At 42.8% G+C, this 12,448-nt stretch overlaps 1 protein-coding gene across 1 annotated transcript in view; it reads left to right on the top strand.

Moving 5' to 3' along the window:
• Window positions 1-12,448, top strand: part of NHLRC2 (NHL repeat containing 2) — a 64,678-nt gene that overhangs the window by 39,256 nt on the left and 12,974 nt on the right. Inside the window, exon 9 of the mRNA XM_089653055.1 lies at window positions 3,077-3,286. Within this exon, the coding sequence (XP_089509181.1) occupies window positions 3,077-3,286 (210 nt within the window). The remainder of the gene's footprint in view (window positions 1-3,076; window positions 3,287-12,448) is intronic.

Here is a 12,448-nt window from a genome sequence, read left to right as displayed (position 1 = left end):
AATAAAAGAAACAGCATTTTTGCTTGCATATGATTGGATGATGGAAACCAGCAGAACTTCTGTTCATTGCTAATCTCTGGAGCTGCTGTGCCTGCAGAGTGCCTGGTCTGTTTGCCTTTATTAAATCGACCCCTATGTGTCCTGATGTTGTCACTAGGATGTGCAAGCTGTTGGCGGGATCACTAGGTCATTGTAAATGATATGGACAGAACAAAAAGAAATGATGCTTATTATTGATAAACGGAAACATCTGCAACCTTTTTTTTTCTTTGGGGGGGGTTGTTTTGTTTTTTAGGGGTATACGTACATTTTTAGGTCGTAACCAAACTTGCTAATATTTTATTGCTGATTTTTAAAATATATACATTCACAAACACACACCCACACACACTGTTTCGTAATGTTCTTCAGATATGTGTTCTTGGTTCACATGCAATTTATTGGTGGAGTAGTACCCTGTTTTCACCAGCAGTTGTCACTGATGCTGCACATTTGACATCCAGCCAGGACTCTATCCACACAGAGAGGGATAGCGATGTGCTCAGTCACTGTGAACCTGCCAAACTTCCTTTACAAATACATAGTCACGATTGGGAGTACGTCACTGGCTAACATCACTCTGATAATCAAGACTGGAGAACGTCATGATGGTTGGATATTGGGAACAGCGTTGCCATTAGAAGTGGTGGGGGCCTTTTATGGAAGTTGGCTGCAAGGCGAGGTCACTGCTGAGCACATGCTACCAGACTCACATGGGCCTACTTGTTTTAAAGGCCACTGCACCCAGAACTGATGCTTTAATTATGGTGGAGTTAGGAGGCTCCAACCATGCACTGACGTACCTCTTCTTTAGAACTTCAAAAGTGAGATCTTCCCATTAAAATGTCTGGCTCAAGCCCACCTTAGCTCCTGTCCTGTTAGCTTCTGTGTAAGGATGCACCAATACCCTTTCTGTTTGCGGCAAATACGAGTACCGATACTTTCAGTCAAGTACTTGCCGATACAGAATACCGATACAAAATGTATGAATGCAAATCGCACCACAAAGAATAGTATGCGATTTGAACAGGAATGCGGTGCAATTCCTGACCAAATCGCCTGCGGTTTCCCCTCTGCTCCTGTGTGAACCCAGGCTTGTCACAAGGAAAAGCTGCTTCACAGGTCTGGAGGTTTGAAATCCCCATGGCTTTCTCTTTTCTCCTTGCCGGGATAACAGTACAGGCTATACGGCTTCAGATTGGTCAGCACCGTGAGGGTGCTGACCAGTCAGAAGCCATTTAGTCCATATTGTCATCACTGCAAGGAGAGGAGAGAAAGCCGACTCGTGAAGTGACTTGTGTGACAGCATGGGACTGGTATAGGGAGGTTTCCCCGCACCACTCCTGTGTGAACTCAGGCTATGACATGCTGGGTTCACACAGGAGCAGTGGGGAAACCTCGTGATTTGGACAGAAATCAGACTGCATTCCTGTTCAAATTGCATACTATTCTTTGCCATAAGATTTGTGTCCATAAATTTGTATGGACTCAAATCGCACCGTTGTATTGGTTTAGTGTATCGGGAGCATTTGCACATTACTTGCCTTGGCAAATATGGGTGCATTGATTATTTATTTTTGTGTGTGTTTTAAAGGCTAAGGTGGACTTAGCCTTTAAAACACACAAAGTGCTCTGTGTTTCACAATCTCTGTATGACTTGAGCAACTCTTTTACTTTTCTTTAGGCTACATGAATGTATTGCAATGATGTCATCAGTCTTTAAGGAATGGGTGGGTTTCATTCTCAGTGATGTCACTGGTGTCTAGCACATGGATCGGCTCTATTCTCAGTGAAGTCACCGCTCTCTAGTGAATGGATAGCCTGCATTCTCAGTGATATCACCTCTCTAGTGAATGGATAGCCTGCATTCCCAGTGATGTCACTGGTCTCTAGTGAATGGATAGCCTGCATTCCCAGTGATGTCACTGGTCTCTAGTGAATGGATAGCCTGCATTCCCAGTGATGTCACCGCTCTCTAGTGAATGGATAGCCTGCATTCTCAGTGATGTCACCTCTCTCTAGTGAATGGATAGCCTGCATTCTCAGTGATATCACCTCTCTAGTGAATGGATAGCCTGCATTCTCAGTGAAGTCACCGCTCTCTAGTGAATGGATGGCCTGCATTCTCAGTGAAGTCACCGCTCTCTAGTGAATGGATAGCCTGCATTCTCAGTGAAGTCACCTCTCTCTAGTGAATGGATAGCCTGCATTCTCAGTGAAGTCACCTCTCTCTAGTGAATGGATAGCCTGCATTCTCAGTGAAGTCACCGCTCTCTAGAGAATGGATAGCCTGCATTTTCAGTTATGTCACTGGTCTCTAGCACATGGATCAGCTCTATTCTCAGTGATGTCACCGCTCTCTAGTGAATGGATAGCCTGCATTCTCAGTGATGCCACTGGTCTCTAGTAAATGGAACGTCTCTATTCTCAGTGATGTCACTGGTCTCTAGTGAATGGATTGGCTGCCCTCGAAGTGATGTCACTGGTCTCTAGTGAATGGATCGGCTGCCTTCTCATTGATGTTACTGGTCTCTAGTGGATGGATAGGCTGCATTCTCAGTGAGGTCACTGGTATCTAGTGGATGGATAGGCTGCATTCTCAGTGAGGTCACTGGTATCTAGTGGATGGATAGGCTGCATTCTCAGTGATGTCACTGGTCTCTAGTGAATGGATAGGCTGCATTCTCAGTGAGGTCACTGGTATCTAGTGGATAGATAGGCTGCATTCTCAGTGATGTCATTGGTCTCTACAGAACGGATAGGCCCAGTGATGTCACTAGTCTTCAGTGAACCAGATACACTGTATTGTCAGTAATGTCACCGCTATCCAATAAATAATAGGCTGCATTATCTGTGATGTCACCAGTCCCTAGTGAACAGGTAGGCTGGGTTCTCTTGAATATGAAACATCTCAGTAGCATGGGTGATCTCTAGTGATGAAAACCACATACAGTACTTAATATAACTTGCTTTGTATTTTTTTTGTGTTGTTTCTCCTGGCAGCCAATAATGTGTTTTTGTATTCTTTTAATACCAGATCAAAGCTGTGGAACCAAAGAGCAAGAACTGTGTCACCGTGGCTGGCACAGGAAAAGCCGGTAACGCCATCGGTCCCAGTTTTGTGCAGACATCCTTTAATGAGCCGGGCGGTCTCTGTGTTGGTGGTGACGCCAATTTGTTGTATGTTGCGGACACCAATAATCATCAAATAAAGGTTCTGGATCTGGAAACCAAAACGGTTCGTGTGGTAAGTAAGATTTTGATTTTTAAGATGCCATAAATGGTGGAGAGCAGTCAGGCAGAACCAACTGGGCCAAGTTTTGGGTGAACGCTGTCCACTCGTCTTTTCCTGGTATCTTTCTTACAGGAAATGCCAGTAGTTGGCACAGATCTCTTATGATGCCTATGCATAGGAGACCAAAAGTTCTGGGAAGACTTTCCACAAGCATTTGGAAGGTGTCTGTGGAAATTTGTGCCCATTTGTGAGGTCAGGTGGTGATGTTGGATGAGAAGACCTGGCTTACAATCCACATTCCAATTTCTCCCAAAGGTGTTCAGTAGGGTTGAGGTCAGGGCTTTGTGCAGGACACTCCAGTTCCTCCACACTAAACTGGTCAAACCATGTCTTTATGGAGCTGGTTTTGTATACAGGGGGCACAGTCCATCTGAAACAGAAAAGCACCTTCAGCAAACTGTTTCCACAAAGTAGCAAGAGCAAAATTATCTAAAATGTCTTTGTATGTTGTAGCATTAACAGTACCCTTCACTGGAAACACCTGAACTCAATCACATGGAGGGGTGTCCCTATACTTTTAGTCATAGAGAGCATCCCTGCCGAGAGAGTTGCCTTCCAGGGGTTGAATGAAATTGCTGCAACTATTCTAAACCCCCATGTAGGACGGCACTAACATCCAGTGTTGCTAAATTGCTTTTCGCTCTGCTGTGATTGATATGTAGCTTTAGTACCAACAATGGTGGCTGCATTATTATTGGTTACCGTATTTTTCGCTCCATAAGACGCACTTTTTTCCCCCCAAAAAAGGGGGGAAAATGTCAGTGCGTCTTATGGAGCAAATATGGAGCGGCCGGCCTGGTATTTCCACCGCCGCCGTGTCAGAATACCGGGCCGGCCGCTCAGCTCTGCAGCGGGACCTTATGGAGATGACTGCTGACCTTTGGGGAGGCGGGGAGCGGGTACCTGAATTTGACAGGTACCCGCTCTTACTTCCGCGGAGTTGTTCTTTGACCTTACCTGTTCCTCTATCCAGCGGCGCGCTCCCCAGCTCCCCAAAGGTCAGCAGTCATCTCCTGTACTGTCCGCATTCTCTGGTCATCCCTGTGCTGTCCACATTCTCTGGTCATCCCTGTGCTGTCCGCATTCTCTGGTCATCCCTGTGCTGTCCGCATTCTCTGGTCATCCCTGTGCTGTCCTCATTCTCTGGTCATCCCTGTGCTGTCCGCATTCTCTGGTCATCCCTGTGCTGTCCGCATTCTCTGGTCATCCCTGTGCTGTCCGCATTCTCTGGTCATCCCTGTGCTGTCCGCATTCTCTGGTCATCCCTGTGCTGTCCGCAGTCTCTGGTCATCCCTGTGCTGTCCGCAGTCTCTGGTCATCCCTGTGCTGTCCGCAGTCTCTGGTCATCCCTGTGCTGTCCGCAGTCTCTGGTCATCCCTGTGCTGTCCGCAGTCTCTGGTCATCCCTGTGCTGTCCGCAGTCTCTGGTCATCCCTGTGCTGTCCGCATTCTCTGGTCATCCCTGTGCTGTCCGCAGTCTCTGGTCATCCCTGTGCTGTCCGCAGTCTCTGGTCATCCCTGTGCTGTCCGCAGTCTCTGGTCATCCCTGTGCTGTCCGCAGTCTCTGGTCATCCCTGTGCTGTCCGCAGTCTCTGGTCATCCCTGTGCTGTCCGCAGTCTCTGGTCATCCCTGTGCTGTCCGCAGTCTCTGGTCATCCGTGTGCTGTCCGCAGTCTCTGGTCATCCCTGTGCTGTCCGCAGTCTCTGGTCATCCCTGTGCTGTCCGCAGTCTCTGGTCATCCCTGTGCTGTCCGCAGTCTCTGGTCATCCCTGTGCTGTCCGCAGTCTCTGGTCATCCCTGTGCTGTCCGCAGTCTCTGGTCATCCCTGTGCTGTCCGCAGTCTCTGGTCATCCCTGTGCTGTCCGCAGTCTCTGGTCATCCCTGTGCTGTCCGCATTCTCTGGTCATCCCTGTGCTGTCCGCAGTCTCTGGTCATCCGTGTGCTGTCCGCAGTCTCTGGTCATCCGTGTGCTGTCCGCAGTCTCTGGTCATCCCTGTGCTGTCCGCAGTCTCTGGTCATCCCTGTGCTGTCCGCAGTCTCTGGTCATCCCTGTGCTGTCCGCAGTCTCTGGTCATCCCTGTGCTGTCCGCAGTCTCTGGTCATCCCTGTGCTGTCCGCAGTCTCTGGTCATCCCTGTGCTGTCTGCAGTCTCTGGTCATCCCTGTGCTGTCTGCAGTCTCTGGTCATCCCTGCGCTGTCCGCAGTCTCTGGTCATCCCTGTGCTGTCCGCAGTCTCTCGTCATCTCCTGTACTATGTCTGCAGTCCATTAGTTCAGATTTTTTTTTTCCTGTTTTCTGCCTCTAAAACCTAGGTGCGTCTTATGGTCAGGTGCGTCTTATGGAGCGAAAAATACGGTATATTAACTATGCACATATGTGGCTCATTTGATCCAGATCCCCAAAATAAATTAAACCCCCTCCAGGTAATTTCTTTATTCTGCAAAGTTTTTAGTAAACTTCAATGCATAGCCTTACTTGCTTGAGTTCTGGAGATTTGCCAACTCAGTGCACTTGATGAAATCTTTCCAAATAAGTGTTAAATGGGAGCTTATTGTAATTATATCAATAAATACCAGAGTTGTAATATGAAATATTACACCCCTCTAGGCGCAGGCTGTACGCCATGTTCCTCTTCCTCCCCCGCAGCTCCCTGGCCCCAATTACCATCAGTTGGGAGTTTCTCTGTATGACAGGAGCAGTAAATTGACATTTACAGAACTGTGTCTGCAATGTTAATAAGAATTATGATGTAGCAACATTATTATTACATTCTAATTATGCTGGTTATGTCAGAGCAAATCAAAGGGGGTGACCTTAGATTTGCATATGCTGTCAGTAAAAAAAAAAAGCCCAACTCCAGGCGTGAGAATACACAGAGATCAACATTAAAAGCAAGATTACAGGTTAAGAAAATAATTCAATAAACTGTATTAACTGCTTAATTTACCCTAAGCAGCCCTAATTACCTCCTTCCTTCCTCTTCTCTGCTATTATTCTGCTGGGTTTTTTTTTTTTTTGTTGTTGTACCGTTTGTTTTAACTTTTTTTTCGTTATATTAATTATTTTTGTGCCTCCTGATTTTTACTTTTTAAAAATGATTAAAGAAAGCCTTTACTTTATTTTGGAATACTTTGCAATTTAAGTCATTATAAATGAGACAAAATACAGAATAAAATGTGCAGTTTTAATGTACAGTAACATGGAGATCAGCTAGGAGGAAAGATTAGAGGAACTGAATTTATTCTCTCTTGAGAAGAGGAGATTAATGGGGGATATGATCTCCATGTATAATACATAAGGGGGGATATGATCTCCATGTATAATACATAAGGGGGGATATGATCTCCATGTATAATACATAAGGGGGGATATGATCTCCATGTATAATACATAAGGGGGGATATGATCTCCATGTATAATACATAAGGGGGGGATATGATCTCCATGTATAATACATAAGGGGGGATGTGATCTCCATGTATAATACATAAGGGGGGATGTGATCTCCATGTATAATACATAAGGGGGGATGTGATCTCCATGTATAATACATAAGGGGGGATATGATCACCATGTATAATACATAAGGGGGGATATGATCACCATGTATAATACATAAGGGGGATATGATCACCATGTATAATACATAAGGGGGGATATGATCTCCATGTATAATACATAAGGGGATATGATCTCCACATATAATACATAAGGGGGGATATGATCTCTACGTATAATACATAAGGGGGGATATGATCTCCATGTATAATACATAAGGGGGGATATGATCTCCATGTATAATACATAAGGGGGGATATGATCCCTATGTATAATACATAAGGGGGGATATGATCTCCATGTATAATACATAAGGGGGATATGATCTCCACGTATAATACATAAGGGGGATATGATCTCTACGTATAATACATAAGGGGGATATGATCTCTACGTATAATACATAAGGGGGGATATGATCTCCATGTATAATACATAAGAAAGGGGGATATGATCTCCACGTATAATACATAAGAAAGGGGGATATGATCTCCACGTATAATACATAAGGGGGATATGATCTCCATGTATAATACATAAGGGGGGGTATGATCTCCATGTATAATACATAAGGGGGATATGATCACCATGTATAATACATAAGGGGGGATATGATCTCCATGTATAATACATAAGGGGGGGATATGATCTCCATGTATAATACATAAGAAAGGGGGATATGATCACCATGTATAATACATAATGGGGGATATGATCAACATGTATAATACATAAGGGGGGATATGATCTCCATATATAATACATAAGAGGGATATGATCTCCATGTATAATACATAAGGGGGGGGGGGGTGGGTATGATCTCCATGTATAATACATAAGGGGGGATATGATCTCCATGTATAATACATAAGGGGGGATATGATCTCCATGTATAATACATAAGGGGGGATATGATCTCCATGTATAATACATAAGGGGGTGATATGATCTCCATGTATAATACATAAGGGGGATATGATCTCCATGTATAATACATAAGAAAGGGGGATATGATCTCCATGTATAATACATAAGAAAGGGGGATATGATCTCCATGTATAATACATAAGGGGGGGGGGGGTATGATCCCCATGTATAATACATAAGGGGGGGATATGATCTCCATGTATATTACATAAGGGGGGGATATGATCTCCATGTATAATACATAAGGGGGGATATGATCAACATGTATAATACATAAGGGGGGATATGATCTCCATGTATAATACATAAGGGGGGATATGATCTCCATATATAATACATAAGGGGGATATGATCTCTACGTATAATACATAAGGGGGGATATGATCTCCATGTATAATACATAAGGGGGGATATGATCTCCATGTATAATACATAAGGGGGATATGATCTCTATGTATAATACATAAGGGGGGATATGATCTCCATGTATAATACATAAGGGGGGATATGATCTCCACGTATAATACATAAGAAAGGGGGATATGATCTCCATGTATAATACATAAGGGGGATATGATCACCATGTATAATACATAAGGGGGGATATGATCTCCATGTATAATACATAAGGGGGGGGATATGATCTCCATGTATAATACATAAGGGGGATATGATCTCCACGTATAATACATAAGAAAGGGGGATATGATCTCCATGTATAATACATAAGGGGGATATGATCACCATGTATAATACATAAGGGGGGATATGATCTCCATGTATAATACATAAGGGGGGGATATGATCTCCATGTATAATACATAAGGGGGATATGATCTCCATGTATAATACATAAGAAAGGGGGATATGATCACCATGTATAATACATAAGGGGGGATATGATCAACATGTATAATACATAAGGGGGGATATGATCTCCATATATAATACATAAGAGGGATATGATCTCCATGTATAATACATAAGGGGGGGGGGGTGGGTATGATCTCCATGTATAATACATAAGGGGGGATATGATCTCCATGTATAATACATAAGGGGGGATATGATCTCCATGTATAATACATAAGGGGGGATATGATCTCCATGTATAATACATAAGGGGGTGATATGATCTCCATGTATAATACATAAGGGGGATATGATCTCCATGTATAATACATAAGGGGGGATATGATCACCATGTATAATACATAAGGGGGGATATGATCACCATGTATAATACATAAGGGGGGGGGATATGATCACCATGTATAATACATAAGGGGGGGGGATATGATCACCATGTATAATACATAAGGGGGGATATGATCTCCATGTATATTACATAAGGGGGGGATATGATCTCCATGTATAATACATAAGGGGGGATATGATCACCATGTATAATACATAAGGGGGGATATGATCAACATGTATAATACATAAGGGGGGATATGATCTCCATATATAATACATAAGGGGGGATATGATCTCCGTGTATAATACATAAGGGGGGGGGGGGTATGATCCCCATGTATAATACATAAGGGGGGGATATGATCTCCATGTATATTACATAAGGGGGGATATGATCTCCATGTATAATACATAAGGGGGGATATGATCACCATGTATAATACATAAGGGGGGATATGATCAACATGTATAATACATAAGGGGGGATATGATCTCCATGTATAATACATAAGGGGGGATATGATCACCATGTATAATACATAAGGGGGGATATGATCTCCATGTATAATACATAAGGGGGGATATGATCAACATGTATAATACATAAGGGGGGATATGATCACCATGTATAATACATAAGGGGGGATATGATCTCCATGTATAATACATAAGGAGGGATATGATCACCATGTATAATACATAAAGGGGGATATGATCACCATGTATAATACATAAGGGGGGGGGGATATGATCACCATGTATAATACATAAGGGGGGATATGATCAACATGTATAATACATAAGGGGGGGATATGATCTCCATGTATAATACATAAGGGGGGATATGATCTCCATGTATAATACATAAGGGGGGATATGATCTCCATGTATAATATATAAGGGGGGATATGATCTCCATGTATAATACATAAGGGGGGATATGATCTCCATGTATAATACATAAGGGGGGGATATGATCTCCATGTATAATACAGAAGGGGGGGATATGATCTCCATGTATAATACATAAGGGGGGATGTGATCTCCATGTATAATACATCAGTGGTTCATATAGTGAACTCGGTGTAGAGTTATTCTCCCTGAGGTCATCACAGAGGACAAGGGGGCACTCTTTGTCTGGAGGAAAATAAATTTTTTCTCCAAATACGGAAAGGTTTCTTCACAGTGAGAGCTGTTAGAATGTGGAATAGACTCCCTGAATAGTTGGTTCTGGCCAGCTCAGTGGATTGCTTCAAAAAAGGCCCGGATTGTTTCCTAGATACACAGAATATAACTGGACACTAACATTTATAGGTAAAGTTGATCCAGGGAATATCCGATTGCCTCTCGGGGGATCAGGAAGGAATTTTTTTCCCTCCAGGAGCAAATTGGATCATGCTTTGCTGGGTTTTTTGTTTTACTTTCCTCTGGATGAACTGTGGGTGTAGGATTGTAACTTTTTTTTTTTCTGTGGTTGAATTGGATGGACTTTTGTCTTTTTTCAGCCAGACTAACTATGTGACTATGTAACACTAGCTGCTTTTGAAGTGGAACTCCAACCATCAACCCTCCCCCAAGCACCCCCTGTTTTGTTTTTCCATTTAAAAAAAATCCTACAGCCTTCTAGCCGCTCTGGTGTCGTAATGACACTATGGCAGTTTTATCTTCCTCCTCCGGTTGGTGGGGTGGGTAGGTGCGCATACTCCCAGTACTGAGCAGTACTCACGTAATGATGTGTGAGCATTGTTCAGTCCTAGAGGACTGTGAGCCTAGCCTGTGTGAGGACATACACCCTAAGAGGGAGTGTAAACGATAGGCTGCCATCATAGGAAATGAGAAGAACGACATGACTGTTGTTCTGCCCAGAGAGACCAGGAGGTGTTTGGGACACTGTAGTGTCGTGAGGATAAGTAGAATTTGGCAATATTTTTTTTGTAGGTGGTGGGGTTATACTTTAAAGCCTAAGGGCAGCCAAAATCAAAAACAGGAAATTCAGCACAGGGGAGATAACTTATAGTCATTAGGATGTGTTTATTCCTCTTCTGTTAGTAGTAATCTTCCTCTGATTTCAGAATAAGGGGGGGGGGGGATGGTTGATAACTCCATGCCCTCCATTCATAGATTCTGCTTCATTTGTAGAAACTGCAGTACGGCTTCTATGAATTGAGCAGCTGGGCAGACATAGTCAGGCTCTTTGATGAATCCCAGTGACAGCCCTTTAGTTCTATTAGCCTCTGCTGCACTGGAAGATTACATGGGTGGAGTACAGGATGGAGAAAGATTATTACTAACAACAGAGGACTAAATACAAGAGAAGCATCCTACTGACTGTAAGTTACATCCCTTGTGCTGATCATACTATTGTTAATTTTGACTGCATTTTTATTATTTTATCTTTATGAAATTTTTTATCAGTACAAAACCCTGGAATCTTAACACATTGCATAACAATTATTATTATTATACAGGATTTATATCGCGCCAACAGTTTGCGCAGCGCTTTACAATATAATGGGAGACAATACAGCAACAATACAGTTCAATACCAGAGGGATTTGAGGGCCCTGATCCTGGGAGCTAACAATTTTCATAAAAAATATTCCCGTGAAATTAACACCAAATAATAATATCTCTTAAAATTCAGCACATTTAACCCCCCTCTTGCTTTGTCATTACATAAGACCTCATACTTCACTCTTGGTTTTTTATTTGCCCATATATACCTAGTTATTATTCTCTTTATAGTCAAAAAAAGTACTTGGTAGGTATATTGGGAGCATATGAAATTTTTACAGAATTTTTGGAACTATCACCATTTTTACCATGTTTATACGCCCTATCCATGATAGTGATGCTATTGACATTTTCTCAATTTCTCTTTTATCTCGTTTAAAAAATATATACCAGGCTAACTATATTCCATTAATAAACAGTTTGTGTGGTAAGATTTTGATTTTATAGATGCCAAAAATGGTGGAGAGCAGTCAGGCGGAACCAACTGGGCCAAATTTTGGGTGAACGCTGTCCACTCTTCTTTTCCTGGTATCTTTCTTACAGGAATGCCAATAGTTGGCACATATCTCTTATGAAGCCTATGCATAGGAGACCAAAAGTGCTTGGCCAAAAGTTCTGGGAAGACTTTCCACAAGAATTTGGAAGGTGTCTGTGGGAATTTGTGCCCATTTGTGAGGTCAGGTGGTGATATTGGATGAGAAGACCTGGCTTACAAGAAGAATATTCCTAAGAATATTATATCTTTTAGTTGCAGTATTAACATTATGTGTTATAAAGTTACATGTATTCTTCTTATTCTTTCAATACCCCATCTATATTCCCGCTAAAGGCAATGTAGTGTAAACGGTCCAAAACAAAGAGATACCCCTACATCTGTCTTCACATCCCAATCCTCCTCTCCTGGAACTTCCCAGC

The sequence above is a fragment of the Staurois parvus genome, unplaced genomic scaffold, assembly GCF_062004578.1.
Source record: "Staurois parvus isolate SC_StPar_1 unplaced genomic scaffold, SC_StPar_1.0 ptg000697l, whole genome shotgun sequence".
Taxonomy (NCBI): Eukaryota; Metazoa; Chordata; class Amphibia; order Anura; family Ranidae; genus Staurois; species Staurois parvus.
This window is presented reverse-complemented; position numbering and strand designations above follow the sequence as displayed.